General features: G+C 45.7%; 1 protein-coding gene across 1 annotated transcript in view; it reads left to right on the forward strand.

Moving 5' to 3' along the window:
• The window catches only part of LOC127226530 (aldehyde oxidase 2), an 80,906-nt gene that overhangs the window by 4,660 nt on the left and 57,963 nt on the right, over positions 1-18,283 (forward strand). Inside the window, exons 4-11 of the mRNA XM_051190635.1 lie at positions 459-567; positions 2,398-2,524; positions 4,038-4,099; positions 6,247-6,330; positions 8,426-8,506; positions 11,040-11,184; positions 13,238-13,330; positions 17,459-17,610. Coding sequence (XP_051046592.1) covers positions 459-567; positions 2,398-2,524; positions 4,038-4,099; positions 6,247-6,330; positions 8,426-8,506; positions 11,040-11,184; positions 13,238-13,330; positions 17,459-17,610 — 853 coding nt within the window. The remainder of the gene's footprint in view (positions 1-458; positions 568-2,397; positions 2,525-4,037; positions 4,100-6,246; positions 6,331-8,425; positions 8,507-11,039; positions 11,185-13,237; positions 13,331-17,458; positions 17,611-18,283) is intronic.

An 18,283-nucleotide genomic window follows, 5' to 3' on the forward strand; every position in this document is an offset into this window, starting at 1 on the left:
CACCCCGCACTGTTATTTGACTTCGCCCAGAGAGCCTAAATTAACAAGGAAATGAATCCAGAATGTGTCAATATGGGCAAAAGGCAAATAACCTTCACTTGTGATGAGGCCATTACTCTAATGAAGACTAACAGAAGTCCAGCCACCCTTGTGGTGACACAGGGCCATTGTCACTGCTCCTAGATGGATCAATTTTAAGACTATAAAGGTTTTCTGAAGTTCAGGATGTCTGGGTTCACATGAAGGATCCCCAGTTCTCACAGGTGACATAGAGTGAGCAGAGAGGGCTCTGTCTTCCTCAGATCTCTCACCCCTGCAGACCCCCAAATCTGTCATCACCCCAACAGTCCCCCAGTCAGCCATAGACTCTGGAGGGTCTGCCCCGTCCTTCATAGTTCCCATTTCTCCAGGGGGCAGAACTGTCACTTCACTTGCTTTTCTTTGTTTCTCATACAAAGACACTTCTCTGTCATGGCGTGCCTGGTGCCCTTGTGCTCCCTGCATGGGGCTGCCGTCACCACCGTGGAAGGTGTAGGAAGCATCAAAACCAGGCTTCACCCGGTGCAGGTAAGCGCACAGCCTGGTCGTCTCACTTCTGAGCTTCATTTACCAAATGCCATGCAAACTGTGCTACCTCTGCCTTCCAGATCACGACCAGGCATGGGGAGCTTTGAACTCTTGATAATCAGAGTGATAACATCCACTCAGCAACTTCAGAGAAAGCTGAAAACCCACATGCATTTCATTAAATGACCATCTCTCGTTACTTTTTCTACTTAAATGGTATCAAGATTTTAAAAACAGTGTCTGATACCTATTGTACTATAGGCTAGAGTAGATATCGAACATATGCTACAGCATAAATGCCTCTGAGGGGCTGGGGATGTAGCTGTTGACAGAGTGCATGCCCAGCACACCTGATGTCCTTGGGACTACATAAACCTGGTGGCACATACTTATAATCTGAGGAGGAATACAGCAGTTCCAGGTCAACTTCCACTACACAGTGAGCTCAAGTCTAGCCTGGAATACATGAGAGGCCATATCAAAAAAAAAAAAAAAAAAAAAAAGCCACACTAGGGCTGGAGAGATGGCTCAGTGATTAAGAGCACTGGCTGCTCTTCCAGAGGTCCCAGGTTCAAACCTCAGCACCCACATGGCAGCTTATATCAGCCTCTAACACCAGTTCTAGGGAATCTGATGCCCTCTTCTGGCCTCCACAGGCACTACACACACATGTTGCATACAGATATACTTAGGCACATATGTGTGTGTGTGTGTGTGTGTGTGTGTGTGTGTGAATCATACTTGGGGGAAAAGTCTCCAATGCTAACAGGATAAAATTTGGGGACCATTCCCTGTAATGTAAAGGTCTTAGGAGTAAAATCAGAATTTGGATGAGAGCACTCTAAAAGAAACCTCTCTGGAGGGTGGAGCCAATTACCCCTTCAATACAGGCTGCTGCTGAAGCAACCAAGTCAGATTTGAGGGTAACATGGTATGTGTTGGCCTGGATTCCACGGTCGTTGTCACAGGAGTTTGGGGAGTCACAGATAGATCAACCCACACTCATTCTTTTTAGGCAGGAGCAGCCCAGTGTCTCTTAGTTTAACCATGTAAAAGTCGATCCCAAAGAGGACCACAAACTTGAAGGATCCAGAAAAGTCTCCTCGGGTCTGCTAGGAAGTCATATAAGATGCTTACAGAAAACTTACACACTGGAATCCCAGGCATTATATTCTAAATCTAGAGCCAAGCCACCCAAGCTTTGGGGTCCCAAGAGTCACTGGGAACTTGCTAAAAGTTTACCTTCTGAGTCATGAAGTTTGGAGCACAGTTCTGAATCCTGCACTCCCTTCCATTTCCCAGAAGAAATCAGTACTTCCAGACATGGACTACATTTTAAATAACAGAAACCAAAGTCCTCTGGCTCTGGAAGCTGTGCTCCCATTGAGCCAATGCAGAAAACATTAAAGAAGGTGACATGGAATCAGCAATGGTCTCCAAGTCCTCAAAACCACACAGCCTCCTGTGAGAGCTGAGCAGTGAAAAATGTAGGTGTTCAAGAAGACCAGCTTTGAAACATTCCCACAGCCTCCAAATAATTGCTTATTCCTGGAGAACTACCCTCACAGGGAGAGCAGGCTGCACACTGCTAATTCCCAAATAGGAGGATCAGAGTATTTGACCCTGAGAAGTGATTAAAATGATAAGATGTGGCTTCTGAATCGCTACCTTTGGGATGCCTAAGGAAGGGATATACAGAACAGAACAAAGGGATGGAGCACATTTTCTCAGAGAATGAGTCCTACCACTAGAAGGGCCCAGGCTGTGGACCTTGGAGAGAGTTGATGGCAGAAAGTGGACAGGGCTGTGACCACAAACGTATCCTTCCAGGAGAGAATCGCCAAGAGCCATGGTACCCAGTGTGGATTCTGCACCCCCGGGATGGTGATGTCCATGTACACACTGCTCAGGAACCACCCACAGCCCTCAGAGGAACAGCTCATGGAAGCCCTGGGAGGTAAGTCTGACACAGGAGGCAGGCAGAAGGAGAAGGTACTACGAGCTTCCCCACACCATCCCCAACATCATCCCAGCTCTGCCCAAGTCCCAAGCCAGAGTTATTTCTAAAATAGTCTGTGCAGACACAGCAAAAGATTTCAAGTTGTCTCTGCTCACAGCACAGGGGCCACCCGCCACCACCACCCCCCATCTCACCACCTACTTCCAGAGAGCCTGAATCAATTTCAGGAGACTACCCAAACAGACTGGCCAGCTTAAAACCCAGGAAATTCTTATGCAGTTCTGGAAGCATTAAGTCTGGGGCAAGCTACTGGCCTGGCTGAGCTGTAGGTAGCTCAGAGGAGAAGCCTTCCTTCTTCGTTCCCAGCCTCCCATGCATGACAGCTGGACCATGGCACTTCTGGGCTTATGGCTGCAAAGCTCTAATCTGTTTCTATCTCACATCTTTTCCCCTCATGTGTCTATGAAAACATGAGGATTCCAGACTTTACCATGCACCAGAATGGCCCACTGGCCTCTTCAATGCAGGTTCTTGGGTCTGTCTCCAGATGTTGAGGCTCCAGAGAGTCATATTCATGTCCCTAACAAATCTTTCAGGTGAGTCTGATGCAGTGACCTAAGAGGCACTGAGGGGCACACCTGACAGATCATCCATGACACTTTGTCTAGTGGCACCTTTGGAATTACCTAAATTTTCTCTTTTAAAACTCAACTGTCCTACATAATTTAAAATATAGTCATTGTCAAAAGCTAGACATCAGTGCTAGGGTCATAACTCAGAAGCAGAATGATATTCCAGCATGTCAAGGCCCTGAGCTCTATTCCTCAGCACTGAAAAGAAAAATCTACTGGATCTATTTCAATTTTTTAAAGAAACCAGTTGTAAGGAATATGTTTTTCCTCCAGCCACTGGTCTTGTCCCGCCGCTGTGCCAGCCCCAATTAACACACCGAGACTCTGTATTTGATATAATTCTGTTGGCCAGTTACTTGTTTTTTTATCGGCTAGCTCTGTCTTAAGTATTACCCCATTTCTGTTAATCTATGTATTTCCACATGGTCTTATCTTACCGGAGAGCCGGCTGATGTCCTGCTCTCCCCAGTCTCTCCATCTTGACTCCTCCTTCCTACTTCCTCTTTCCTCTTTCTCTCCTAGTCCCTCCTCTCTTGCTTTCCTATTGGCCAACAGTGCTTTATTCATTAACCAGTATGAGAAACATATTTACAGAATGACATCTCCCATCAGCCAGTAGAGTGGCTGGAGAACCAATTCAGTCCTTAATTGTCTTACAGCTCTTCCAGAGGAGCTGAGTTCTGTTCTCAGCACCTACATTGGGTGTTTTACAACCACCTATAACCCAGCCCCAGGAAATCCAACACCCTCTTGCCTCCAAGGACATCTACACACACACACACACACACACACACATGCACACACACACAAATAAATAATAATATAAAAATAATCCAGTAGGAACAAGAAGCTCACAGCCATGCTTCTCCTCCGAACAGGTAACCTCTGCCGCTGCACTGGGTATCGGCCAATTCTGGAGAGCGGTAGGACCTTCTGCGTGGTGAGCACACAGGGATAGGTGACTGGAGACACATCCTATAGAGTAAGAATGAGCAGGTGGTCAAAGCTGGGGACGCAAGAATGAGGTTTGTAAGACCATCACAACTGACTGTGAGGCAGACAAAGGAAGTCATGGAGGAGGGGCGCTCACTAGAGTTGCCAATACTTTCTGAAAACCGGATAAGCATTACACCCCCTTTGATGTGGTCTAGAACCATACAGGGAAGTCAGTTGGGCAAGGCGTCTCTCCAAGGCAGGCAAGATGATGCCTGCAAACACTTGGAGTAGATCAGTGGTGTGCTTCGGTGAAAAGGGCTCCTTCCAAACACCCAACCAACTGGGAATTCGTGAACAGGTAGAGAAGCAGAAATTGCAGAGTAGAAGCCAAAATCCACTCCAAGAACAAAAGGAGTGGCCTCCAAAAGTGGGGGTGCTTCTATGGTGAAAATCAAATGAGTTGAGAATGTTGTTGACAGTACGAATAGCATTTGACAGACACTCAGAATGGCATGTCTGAAGACCCTCTGCTGAGAACAAGATGGATGTGGGCAGGAGACTTTAAAGATGTATTTATTATGTATACAATGTTCTGCCTGCACATATGCCTGCAGGCCAGAAGAGGGCACCAGATCACATTATAGATGGTTGTGAGCCACCATGTGGTTGCTGGGAATTGAACTCAGGACCTCTGGAAGAGCAGCCAGTGCTCTTAACCTCTGAGCCATCTCTCCAGCCTGGGCAGAAGATGTTAGACACCTTGTATCTTGGAAGGGCCCCCGGTGGTCTTTATCCCACTCTTCTCAGGAGTCCATGGGAACAAGGTGATATGCCCATCCTTTCCTGGATCTTCCCCTACATAGGGCTTTAACTCCACCTTTAGGCCTTTCCTGAGATGATCAAGGGATGATCTTAGATGGCCAATGAGCAGCTCCTTGTGGAGAAGAGAAATCAGAAGTCATAAGATTTCTGTTTATATTCTTGACTCGGTTCCACACATAGTAGAGATAGACCTGGAAATGTACAATAGGTATGTTCCATGTCCCCAGAGTGAGGCAGCTATTCTGGGAATGTGTATCCCAGACTTTGATTGTCACATGAGGGAACCAGAGCAGACACACTAAAAAGTGAAATTAACAGACTGTGAAGCCAGCAAACCACGGCTGTAAGTGGGAAAGCACGCATGAAATACCGGGAAACAGGCTAAATCAACTCCTTTCCCTAAAGATGTAGGTGTCTGCCTCTCCTAGAACACAGGTCTGGAGATAAAGTCAGAAATGAGTTCCAATAGCTCAGCCTGTAGCCAGCCAGCCAGTATCATGATACTTCACTGGGTGAAGAGAATCCAGCCCCAGATGGCAGGGATGCCTGAGGTTCTTATTGTTCAGAGCCCAAAGAGGCCCCGCTTTCTTCAGCCACCATCGAGCCATCCATCCTAGGGACTCTGGGACTTTAGAGAGAGCAGGCAAGTGCTGCTTTGTTCCTTGAGCAGAGCTATCAAGTGGCAGGAAAGACCTTTGCAACCACCTGAGGGAGGAGATAAAAGGAGGGGTTTGCGAGAAATGAAAGCGGTAGAGCTGCAAGAGAAAACCGCTCCAAACACTGCTGTCAACTCATCCAAGTGATTTTCCCCTTTGCATTTTATTTTTCTCTTCCTAAAGGTTCCATGTGAATTATAATGAACAATGTTCCAGACATTATATGTGCCATAGTGGCTGTACTGTTGTTACCCTGGGGGGGAAAAATGCCATAAAAGTGTATTTTACCCCTGAAAATTACCCTAAAATAACTCAGATGTGAACATGATGTTCTAATTGCAATGAACAATGTTCATCTCCTGAGTGTGCTATAGAAATGTAAGATACAAATGCAATTCAATCCCAAATACAAAATAGCAGGAGAACTGGGCACTGGTTGCTTCCTTTAGACTTCTGTACATTGTGTTGTTTTATATAACAAGTTTATATATGGTATATGCTTCATGTTATTTTGTAAAAATAGACAAAGCAAAGAAAGAGCAGCCTTGTGTTAATGCTCTAAGTACAAAGTGGCTGCAGAGCCTGAAGTCTCGTATATATTGTTCAAACCTGCAAGGCATGTCCTTATTTGCCTGTCAACGGACTGTTCATATGAAGCACTTCATGTTTCTAGGAGCCAAATGGTTGTCAGCAGAAAGGATCAGGAGAATGCTGCTTGGATCAGAAGGAAGATGGTTCGCTTGGAGTCAAAAGCGACGTGAGTCCCTCTGTTTAGTTCTGTCTGTGTGTGCTTCTTAATGCTTTGTAACTGGGCATGTACTTTTGAGGGACTGCTCCCCGCTTTGTTTGCACAGTGCTCCCAATTCCCGGGTACTTCCAGGGACCAGGCTCTTTGCCCAGTGTTCATACAAAGACCACAGTCTGGTTTTCCCCTCATAGTCTGAAAGTCTGGAACAAAAGGAAAACAAAAACCTCTTAGATAGCAGAAAAAAAAATCTTCTGCATGAGGGACAGTCACCTATTGGGTTAGAACCTGAGTTCTAAAACTGCCCCTGCTCACACAGCCGTCCTCTGTCCCTGAGCTGAGAGTACTGCCACCTCGGGAAGCGAGACAATGGCAGGCAGAGAAGTCCAGCTCAGCACCCCAGCTCTGGCTTTGCCGTCTGAGTGACCCTTATTTTCAAAAGATCCACCACTGCGGGGGTCCTCACAGGGCCAAGCAGTGCCGTTAGTGAGACCCTAACTGCTCACCCCATACACTGTGGAAGAGCTCGGAGCAGGCCGGGGGAAACTGCCCCTCCCCCTCTCACTGTGCCTGTGACCTTCCCACCTACTTGCCCATGCCCACTTCTCACTGACACTTGTATTTTCGTCTAAAGGTGTGCAGTGGAATAGAGGGGTGCTACCCCAAGAAGGCGAGATGCACACCCCCATAATGACTCACAAAAGATCAACAGTTGGTAGAGTCAATACACCCCCAAAGTCCACTCCCAACCCAGAAGACTTGGGCATTCAATTTGAGCATCAGTTGAGCTTTGGGTGTTAACACCTGATTTACATTAAGTCAAGTGACTATAGATGTATTTAAAACAAGAATACAGCTCCGTATTTGCTCATAAGGAGGAGAAACACAATTGTGAAGTACAATGTTACCCTTTCCTTATGGTAACACACGCTAGGATGCGGAATTCTGTGGAGGAGGCTGCGTGCTGAGGGTGTCTCTGCCGCATGGCTCCACGCCTGCCTGTGACATGCCCTTCCCCTTATTCGCTGGCCATCTTCCATTTGGACAGCAGTTACGGCTTGGTCTAGAACCTGTTTAGAACTTTTTATTTCTCAGTGCTGACTCGTTGTTTAGCACTTTAGTTCCCAGGGGGAATCTTTTTTCTAGGTTTTAGAACTAAATCATTGCCCCCAAGGACTGCCCATGCTAATTCTCACACAAAAGCCAGCTGGTGGGATGTTGACCTGCAATATCCCATTCTGCAGCCCCACACATGCCTTCAAAAGGATCAGCTATGTGTTCTTTCTGGAACCTCACAGGCCTCAAAGAGAGAAGAGGAAAAAATAAATAAATAAAAGATGAGATGGAGAAAATGGCAAACGTCAGGGCATTTCACCTAATTATCACAATTACCCTTTAAAATAAGGACTATCTCCATTTACTTTCTAGAAAGGTTAAGAGCCTTTCCAGTGGAAAGGTCAGGGGTGGGGTGTGAGGAAACCAAGGGAACCAGATCTATCAACCCCCAATGTTTGTCACCCTCTTCTCTACTCACTGACAACCTGGACCCCACATCCCACAGTCCAGTTCCCTGATCTCCTCAAGTTTGTTTCCTGGCAACAAGTGTCCATCGACGCTAAAGCAGATGTAAGTGAGGCAGGATGACAGATGGGTAGATTTCTGCTCTGCTTTCCTTTCCTGGTGGGCAAAATGGAAATTATAACTTCCTTTACACAATTATTATGAAGACTAGATAACATTAATATGTGTGAACGCACTGAATAAACAGTAATGCAGTGTTTACGCAGAAAGATATAATTAGAATCATCTTCCTAAAACTATGGGACTTCCCCAGAGCTTTAGATGGTGAACTGTGATTGGCTGCGGAGGGGACAGTAAGCACAGTGGAGGTCCCCAAACCTCTTATGTCTTAGCATTTCCCAGGATGCTCTTTGTAAGAGTTAATGACACTCTTTCCTTTGGTATCATATCAGTAGCTAATTAGCCTCTCCTTGGCAGTCACATCCCTCTTTTAAGTTGCTGGGCTCCAGTGAGTTCCCTGCACCGGGAAAATCTCTCTCCAATTGAGCTGAACTGATGCAGCCATCTGCTTCTTCCTCCTTTAAAGATTTGCACAGAGCTGTTTTCAAAAGAAGAGTTCCAGCCCTTGGACCCAACCCAGGAGCTCATATTTCCCCCAGAACTCCTGGTAAGACACCATGGGTATTTTATGTGCTTGTTTAAACACACCTGTTATAGAGCTGGTGTTGGTGGCTCAAACCTTTAATCCCAGCACTTGGGAGGCAGAGGCAGGTAAATCTCTGTGAGTTCGGGGCCAGCCAGGTCTACACAATGAGTTCCAGAACAGGCTCCAAAGCTACACAGAGAAATCCTGTCTCAAAAGATCAAAACAAAACAAAAAAGCTTGTATCTGGTTATAAACTTAGTTTTGTAAATTTACCATATCCTTCGGGAGGCATGTCAAATTGGAGAAGTGTTGGCTAGGATCCAGAAACCTACTTACACCCAGCCCTGGCTGGCCTTCCCAGGCCTTAGGTGGGGCCTGTTAAGTATTACCTCACTGTTATGTTCATCACTGTGATCTGGAATGTGCCCCTGTTGGCTGCCAGGACTCAGCTTTGCTAAGCATCTGCCATGTTCTTCCAGGAACTCCACCACACCGACTGGAAATAGCATCTGCCTCATTCCTTCCTTTCCCCTGTTTTGGGGGAAGTTTCTTGCCTGCCAGAAACGGGTGCCTCACTCCACTCTTCCTAAAGGCGCATATTGACCCTCCTTCCGGGGCATCCACACCCCTTTCTATAAAATACTTTCTTTTAGTAAATATTTATTTCTAATTTTAATGATGTCTTTGCCTGTGTGTGTATGAGAGAGAGAGAGAGAGACTATGTACACCTGAGTGCCCATGTAGACAGAGGTGTAGGAACCCTAGAACTGATATTATAGGCGGTTATGAGCCATCCAACATGTATGCTTGGAGCCAAACTCAGGTCATCTGCAAGAGCAGTGCATGCTCCTAGCCCTCTCCAACCCCCTTTTTTGGGGGGAGCTCTGGTATGTTTACTCATTCACAAATACATATCCATTCAGCTACATACCAGCACTGTCCTAAATACTAACTATGCAACAAGAAACAAACAAACAAACAAACAAAAACACTGCCCTGGGGAAGCTTCTACTAAGAAAGAGGAATAATAGGCAAAATAATAAATGGAAGATATAATACGTAAGCTGAGTATAGTGGCACAAGTCTTTAATCCCAGCACTCTATGAGGCAGAGGAGAGTAGATCTCTGTGAGTTCAAGATCAACCTGGAATTCAGAGTGAGTTCTAGGATAACCAGGGCTACTATGTATGTATATAATATTAACAAATAAAAGGTGCTAAGGAGAATAATCACCGAGCAGAGAATGAAGCTAGGATGCAAACGGTCGTAATTTTCAGTGCCATGGCCATAGAAGATGTCCCGAGGAGGTAATGTCTGAGGAAACTCTAGAAGGAAGGCTGGAGCCAGTTGTGAGTAGATGTGGTGGGAGAGCTTACCCAGGCAGTGGGAGCAGTGAGTGTGAAGGTGCTAGCTGGCTAATCAAGGACAGTGCTGAGCCAGCCTGGGCAGAGCACTGTGAGGAGGTGTAAGGTGTACGGTTTTTCCGCCTGCCGCCGCCCGGTCTTGTCCTGCTGCTGCGCCAAAACCAAAAAAAAAAACAGAGACCGTATTAGATATAATTCTGTTGGCCCTGTTACTTGTTTCTTATCGGCAGCTCTGCCTTAATTATTAACCCATTCTGCTGATCTATGTATTTCTCTACCGGGGAGCCAGCGGCACGCTTTCTTCAGACCCTCCATCTTGACTCCTCCTCCCTACTTCCTATTCCTCCTTGTCTCCTAGTCCCTCCTATCTTCCTTTCCTATTGGCCAACAGTGCTTTATTATTAACCAGTATGAGAAACATATATACATAATGGCATCTCCCATCAAGGAGGGAAGATCAGAAGCCCTGAGGGCAAGCCATGCTGCACTTCACACTGCTTGGCCTCCTGTCCTGCAAGAGCCTCTATGAGGGAGGTTGCCTAGGGGACAGACAAGCGTCTACAGATTTCATATCAGGATCCTTCCTGTTGCTGAGCCAAGAAGCACCCAAAGCAGGGGGGGGGGGGAGCACGACACTGTACTGTGATGTGGAGGAAGACCAAGTCCAGCCTGACCCCAGAGCTGTGCACAGCTAGAGGAGGGTACCAGTTACAAAGGCAGAAAGACCTCCAGAGGGGTGGGTCATCTTTCCCTTGTGGGTTCTGTCTCAAGGGCTGAGGGATGGACTGGGCATGAGGAGCTCAATTTGGAGCAAATTAAATGTGAGGTCACCCTGACATGTCTAAGAGGGGACAGACATTAAGATCTCACTGAGAAATGACTTGAATATTAGAGGGAAAAAACAGACTGAGGATAGTAATCTAGGATTGTTAGTGAAACTGGTCTTAAAGCTGTGAAACTGAACTAATACTAAATTAGCCCATGCTAGGCAGTCAATGGCAGGTGCCAGCTTATAGTGTCACTTGTTCCCAAAAGGCCATCTATTTACAGGAACTCAGGCTTTAGCCGGGGGACACAGTCAATGTCCTCTGGGTAAGTGGACGGGAACCCTGAAATCTCCCTAAAGGGACCTGATATGGCCCAGGGTGACTGCTGTGCACACAGATACATATCCTGTCCTTTCTTTTCAGAGGATGGCTGAGAACCCAGAAAAGCAAACCCTGACCTTTTACGGAGAGAGAATTACCTGGATCTCCCCAGGAACCCTCCAAGATCTCTTGGTGCTGAAGGCGAAATACCCTGAAGCTCCTCTCATTTCAGGCAACACATCCCTGGGTGAGTGAGGACAGCCCTACTTACTCCGTTGTTGATGCCTGGCTGAGCTACCTGGACCCTGCTCCATCCCTGATCTAATTTTTAGAGATGAAAGTTTCATCCCATCTCATAAAACCAGTGATCTCCAAAGTTGATTGACACATACCATAGTAGTATTTAGGATGACTAGGGGTGGGTAAATGTATGAGAGGGCTTTCCATACATACCTATAGTCCAATGGAAGAATGTTGTTAGTGTTTTGTTTTGTTTTGTTTTGTTTTGTTTTTTTTTTTTTTTTTACTCTTTGGGGAGCCCACCACCTAGCTCACAAATAAATACAAAGACTTACTATTACTTATAAATGCCCAGCCTTAGCTTGGCTTGTTTCTAGCCAGCTCTTCTTAACTAATTATCCCATCTATCTTTGCCTTTTGACTTTTACCTTTCTCTATTTCTGTGTGTCTTTTTTAATAGATAAATTATACACACACACACACACACACACACACACACACACACACACACATATATATATATATATATATATATATATATATATATATCTTTTTTTCCTTTGTTTGTTTGTTACTCAAAACAGGGTTTCTCTGTATAATGGCTGTCCTGGAACTTGCTTTGTAGATCAGGCTGGCCTCAAACTCATAGCAATCCATCCACCTGCCTCTGCCCCAGAGACCTGAGTTTAAAGGCATGTACCACCACTGCCCAGTCTGCATATCTTTCTTTACTCCTTACTCTGTGGATTGCTGTGTAGCTGGGTGGCTGGATGGCTGGCCCTTGACATCTTCCTCCTTTCTCTCTCATTCCTTGGTCCTTTTTTCTCTTTTTCTCCTTCTATTAATTCTCTCTGCCTGCCAACTCTTCCTATCCTTTCTCCTGCCTTGCTATTGGCCATTCAGCTCTTTATTTGATCAATATGATGTTTTACACAGGCAAAGTTACATAGATTCACAGTTAAACAAATGCAACATAAAAGAATGCAACAACCCTTTGCATCATTAAACAAATATTCCACAGCATAAACAAATGTAATAACCTTAAAATAGTATTCCACAACAGTAGAAAGCTAGCCTAGCCTGTCCAAGCTCTGGGTTTGATCCCCAGCATTACCCAAAAACTTGTAATCACTGTTTCAACAGCTGGCCTCTGCGATGAGGGGGGGTTCCCCACTGCTCCTCCTTTCCCTTCCCTCTGATGGAGCAGGGCAGCTGAACTGTGGTGGTCCAATGATCAGTCTCCTCCTAGTTTTTACAATTACCACAGATGTTTGAATCCCTAAACAATGTGTCGGTTAGTTTTGTACATACTGCAGAGACTGTCACTATTCTCCTGAAACTTCTGTTTTTCAGTTTTTCTTGACTAGAGACTCAGCCCCCTTTTTTTTTTTTTTTTTTTTTTTTTTTTTTTTTTGCATGTACCTGAGTCCTGCTCCATTATGTAGCACAGAAAGGCTTTGCCCTCCAGTCTATCATGGGAAGGCAGCTGTTGAAATAGCTTCAGTTATTTCCAGGTTCCAAGGTTTTATAAACGCCTCCCCCACACCCCACCCACTCTGGGGATCAAACCCAGAGCCTCACACATCCTCAGCTGGTGTTTACCGCTGAGCCACACACTTTCTCTGTTTTGCTTTGGTTTGGTTTCTTGTTTGATGGTTTTGAGACAGGGTCTCACTATATCACCTTAACTAGCCTGGGATTCACTATGTAGACCAGGCTGGCCTGGAACACACAGATTTCAAACTCACCTGGCTCTTGTATAATGGGATGAAAGGAGTGTGCCACCACACCCAGACACATTCTTATAAGCATCTCCAGGTGCTTCAGTGAATGAAAGTTTTAAAAGCCTCCCACACCCTCTTTTCTTATTGGTACAATGTATCAAGAATATAAGTAAGTGAATACATGCATTGGGCAAAGGGGTACATGGTCATTGCTTTCACATCTATACACTCTTACTATCTAGGTTTAAGCTGTATTTCTGAATGCTTTATGAGAAATGTTCAATGTAAAAGAAAAGGTGTTTTCTCTTTCTCTAAAATTCATTTATTTTTCTTCAGGACCAGCCATGAAATCTCAAGGACACTTTTACCCAATTCTCCTCTCTCCTGCTGGAATTCCTGATCTGAGAATGGTGACTAAAAGCAGTGATGGTGAGTTCCTGGTCCTTCTAAGTAAGATATTAATGACCACTGCACTAGCCTGATACTTGCTGAATATGTCAGAACACCCCCATGTGTCTGTCTTATGACTTGTCACTCTTTTACTAATAGAAGCATGTCTCCACTGCAAACCTGATGATGAGCTTTCTAAATGTTACCATTAGAGACTGTGTGCTCACCTGCAGAAATCTTACAAGTGCCATGGTAACCCAGAGACAATGTGTTCATGAGCATCAAATGCAAGGGGCCAAATGGGACAAAAGCCTACAAGCAAGCATCCCTATTCACTCCCAACATCCTCAAACGCCTGCCAGTGCAGAGTAGAGGCAAACCATAAAGTAGAGAGAAATATGCAAGATTTGAGTTCAAGGTAGATGGCAACCCTTTAAGCAAATGGATCTTACAATTTTCCCTTCTTCCTTGCCCAGAGTTCTTAGTTTTGGGTATGCACACTTATTCAGTAGCTGACAAATTAATTCGGGGTGGAGTGAGGGGTGGGGGTGGATGAGTTGTTCAGGAATTTGAATGTAAGAGATTACAATGGTAGTGATGACACTCTTAACATGAGCAGCAGGGGCTCAGTCTGAACTAACAACTTAGTCAAGAATGACTTGTAGGTCACTGTGTATTTATGGCGGTCTTTGGTGGACAGGGAGGGATCTGAAGACAGCGAAGTCACTGCCACCCAGGAGTTCTACCTTCTGGCTTCTGCCATCAGCCAAAGGCAGGTTTCAGTGAAAACCAGTGCACCCGTTAATCCCCAGACATTGGCAAGCGAGGGGATTCCAGCTTCAGCCTGGAACAACCCAGGTAGCGTGCCTGATGTGGGCAGAGAGGAAATGGAAGAACCATAGACCAGGGTCCAGATAATCAGACTGAACCAATAATTACATGGGAGGCCCTCGATACTCCAGCTAAGCTCTGGTTAGCCTTTCTGCTCCTTCCTCTTCTCTGACACCAAGTATCGAGTCTCCAAGTCTTAAATAAAATATGAAAATAAGTTGCTGTTTTGAAGAGGGTCACTCTCCCCACACCTCCTGTCTCTGAGCCCTTTTTCTGAGTCCCCCAAAGAGACTTTCCAGAGCACAACTCAAAATCTTCATTGTAACCCAATCCTTCCTCTGGAGAGGTGCAAAAAGAAAATGCACTCGCCCAAGGTCATCAGGTTACAAGGTCACCCACTCACAATTCAGAAGCCCCCACTGCCATTACCACCCCCTTCCCCCAGGCCACCGGGCGGCCTGTCCAGTTGCTTTTTCACATAAACTGCCCAGCAGCGTGGCCGGTCCCTCAGCCAAAGGAAAGCCAGGCAGGCTCTGAAGTCTGCCTCTGACTTGCTTAAAGCTGAAGTGTGAGCGCCCTCTAGTGGCCACAAGGAAACTTCCTGTGGCCCAGAGAGTGAAGGAAGCCAGTAGGGAGAACAGAAACCAGATGTGCTCACTGTAGGAATCAAATCTCTGTAACAGACAGCTTCACAGTTTCTTTAAAACTGCACATTCGTCATCCCACCCACAATTGGCTCAGTCTAATTTTCTTTCAAAAATCTTTACTATGAACAATCCCAGTGGTACTGCGCATCTACCTGACGGGCCCAAGAGGCAAAGAGTTAAAATTTTAAAACTCTGAGAACCAGAAGTTGAGAGATTTTCCAACGCCATCAGAAAGCAAGTTAAGTTTTGTGACGAGAGGCAAAATTAAATAGAAATACAATGAAGTGGCATCGTATACAATAGAAAGGGCACAACAAAGGCCCAGATGGTCTTTCTGGCCTCCGTGTGAGTCTGAACTCTTGTGAGGACAGACAAATGGGGCTGACAGCTGGCTGGCATTCCATGCCCCACTGGAGGGCTGAACTGTCTCGTTTTCCATCTGAGTGAAAACCAGAAGCAGGGAGCAGGGTGTGGTGGCCTCTGGATTCATGCCTGTAATCCCAACACTTAGAAGGAGGAGGAAAGGGGATCAAAAATTCAAGGCTACAAGAGACTGTCTCAAAAACAAAAACAAACAAACAAAAAGCCAAAAGAGGCGGTGATGAGCCACTCTGGTCTTGTGTAAAGCCTCTGACCTAAATAATAGTAAAATGTTTGTGTCTGGTTTCTTTCCCAATGAGGGCCAGAGTCTTGTCGGGGACAATAATGAGTCATTGCACAGCAAACAACATTAGCTTTGTGGGGCTCCTGCAGAGGTATGGCAGGAATTTTGGGAAGACTTTGTTTTACTTTGATTTTATTTTGTTTTAGAGGTGCAGTCTCCTTGACAGCCCAGGCTGGTCTCAAAGTCATGATCACCTTGCCTCGGCCTCCCAAGTGTTGGGATTACAGACAGGCACCACCCTACCTGGCCACAGAAGGTAGAGTGGGTGCCAATACAACTTATGGGGATACGGAATCAACAGGCTGCTGGTGGCAGGTCTGAGGTGGAACCAGATTTCATAAGAGCATCTTTTATGAGACACTGAGACAGGACAAGGACTTCAGGCTGACATTCCGAAAAGGAAAGACAATTTAGTTACAAATTTCAGGTAACATTTGTTTGGCACGTGTATAATAAAATGCTGCTAGTCTTCTCCCTTCAGGAAGTTAGCTGAGGTTAGTGAAGGAGTGGGAGAATACTGTGCCAGAACATTTAATAGTGATAGGAGGATGGGATACCCTCAAAGTTGAGTTAACAAGAGAAAAATCAAAGCCCAACCCGAAACCTGCTAAAAAAAAAAAAAAAAAAAAAAAAAAAAAAACCACTCAGGGCAATTAGTGCCCAACAATCGAGGTCAACTCAAACCTATGAAAACCTGAGAGCAGTTGGTAAAGGATTTACTTTAAAAGATAGCTCTGGCTGGTTTGGGTGACCACATACTTTCCTGTATTGATTTGACCCCTTTCCTCCTGCTGAGGAGAAATCCTCCAGTTCTTGCTCACACCCTGCCAATCCTCACAAGTTCAATTCCAACTGTTGTCAAAGTGTTGGATGACTTTCTAGCCAGTTGGCAAGTAGCATTGTCCCAATCCTCCCTAGTGCTCACCCACGGCTCCCTTCACCCCTTCCTGTGAGCCCTGAACATCCCCACACCCAACACCACCAACCAATGGGAAGCCTGGGGCAGCTGCTTCCTTGGGATGTGTTCCCTTTGATTGGCCAGTGTCCCTCTTGAAGGTTATGATTATCAGAGTTGGAAAATCTGAAGCCAAAACATTACTGATTTCGATTCCAGTTTGGGTCATCTTGGATTCAATTCTTGAGCTGTTATAATTCTGAAATGTTTTCATACCAGAATATGCTAAAAGGTCACACAAAGTGGGGGTAATTTACATGAAGAGGGCTACACAACCTATTTCTTGACTTTATGGAGGCAAGTAAAAAGAAACTTGGTTTGTTCATTACTTAGGTTGATGGTTCATATACTTTTGGCTGAAAATCTTCAGGAGAAATTCCTCCAGGGGAGCCTAAGGGTGGTGGCATGAAGTTAGATTCAAATTGGCATTACTGTAGACCCTGTGAAAACCATGAAGCCAGGGAGAAGTCACCACTTCTACTCACCGCTGTCCTTTACCTCTCTCGAGTTTGCATAAAAACTCTTTCCTCCCAAAGTAGTTACTGATTTTAGATCATGACCTAGGGATTCAGATGACCTTTGCCATTGTGTCAATGCTAACAGACTTAACCCCCTTAATCACATAATAATCCTGGTCACTCAGGAGGTTCTAGGAGGATCTACCACTGGCATGTTGTTACTCCTTCTCTTCCATCTCTGTTTCTTCACACCTGTCCAAAGGTGAGTGTGGCCCCAGGGTCCCACCCCTGGCTACACAGGAGACCACCTTGGGGCCTTTTAAAAGCCCTATGCCCAGGCCTAGGGAAATTGGTTCTACTATCTGGATCTTGCAAGCATAAAGACCTAAGTTTGATCCCTGAAATCCACATAAAAAATCTAGGCAAGGTAGGACACACAGTAGTCACAATATTAGGAAGGTGAAGACAGGCCCAGTTGATCTGGTGGCTCCTGGTGACCTACTTGAGCGGCCACGTTAGGAAGCACCACTAACCAAATGCCAAGTGAGACCTACCGCGGTGATGCCAGCTCTGCTCCTCCTACATGACGAATGCAAACAACATGCTTTCTAGGACTGACCATTGGCGCCTGCTGCAGCCTGGCTCAGGTGAAGGACATCTTGGCTGAGAGCATTTCTGAGCTCCCGGAGGAGAAGATTCAGACCTACCGAGCTCTCCTGAAACACCTCCGGAGCCTGGCGGGACAGCAGATCCGGAACATGGCGGTGGGTTCCCTGCTGTCAGTCACTGGACACATGCTTGTCTCTCCTTCTCACTGACATTTCAGGATAAACACTGGCAAAAGTAGCACTCTGAAAAGTCTCCATGGATTAAAATGACAGGCCAATTAACAAATATTTTAAACTTAACAAATGATATTAAGTAAAATGTTCCATGAAATTCTAGATGAAACTCAACATAGTAACTAAACCACAACACATGTCATGCAGAACACCATGGCTTTGCTGATTGTTTGGCCAGCCTGTCAAAAAGCCTGACCCACTCTTAAGATTCACAAACAGAAGTGCTATACTTAAAGCAAGTTGGGAGACCTTTTATTTTGTCCTATTCAAACCACAGCTGGAGAGTCACCACCATTGCCATAAGGAGGAAAATAAGTCACGGTCGGTTTCCCAAGCACGCGTACATGTCTGGCATCTGCTGAGAGCCCGGGGACTCAGCAGAGGACCTCGACTCTGTGAAAACTGTGATTCCAAATCTGTCAAGAGCAGTGTGGCAGATGCGTGTAGGAGTTGGAAGCACATCTCAAGGAGGGGTGGGGTCAGACAAAGAGAGCAGAAGAGCTGCCTTCCAACATTCATGGACCCCTGGGGACAGATGACAGCCAAGACTCCCCCCGACCCTTCCAAAAACCCTGGGAGGATCATAGGCACATGT

This window comes from Phodopus roborovskii, unplaced genomic scaffold (genome assembly GCF_943737965.1).
Source record: "Phodopus roborovskii unplaced genomic scaffold, PHOROB, whole genome shotgun sequence".
Taxonomy (NCBI): Eukaryota; Metazoa; Chordata; class Mammalia; order Rodentia; family Cricetidae; genus Phodopus; species Phodopus roborovskii.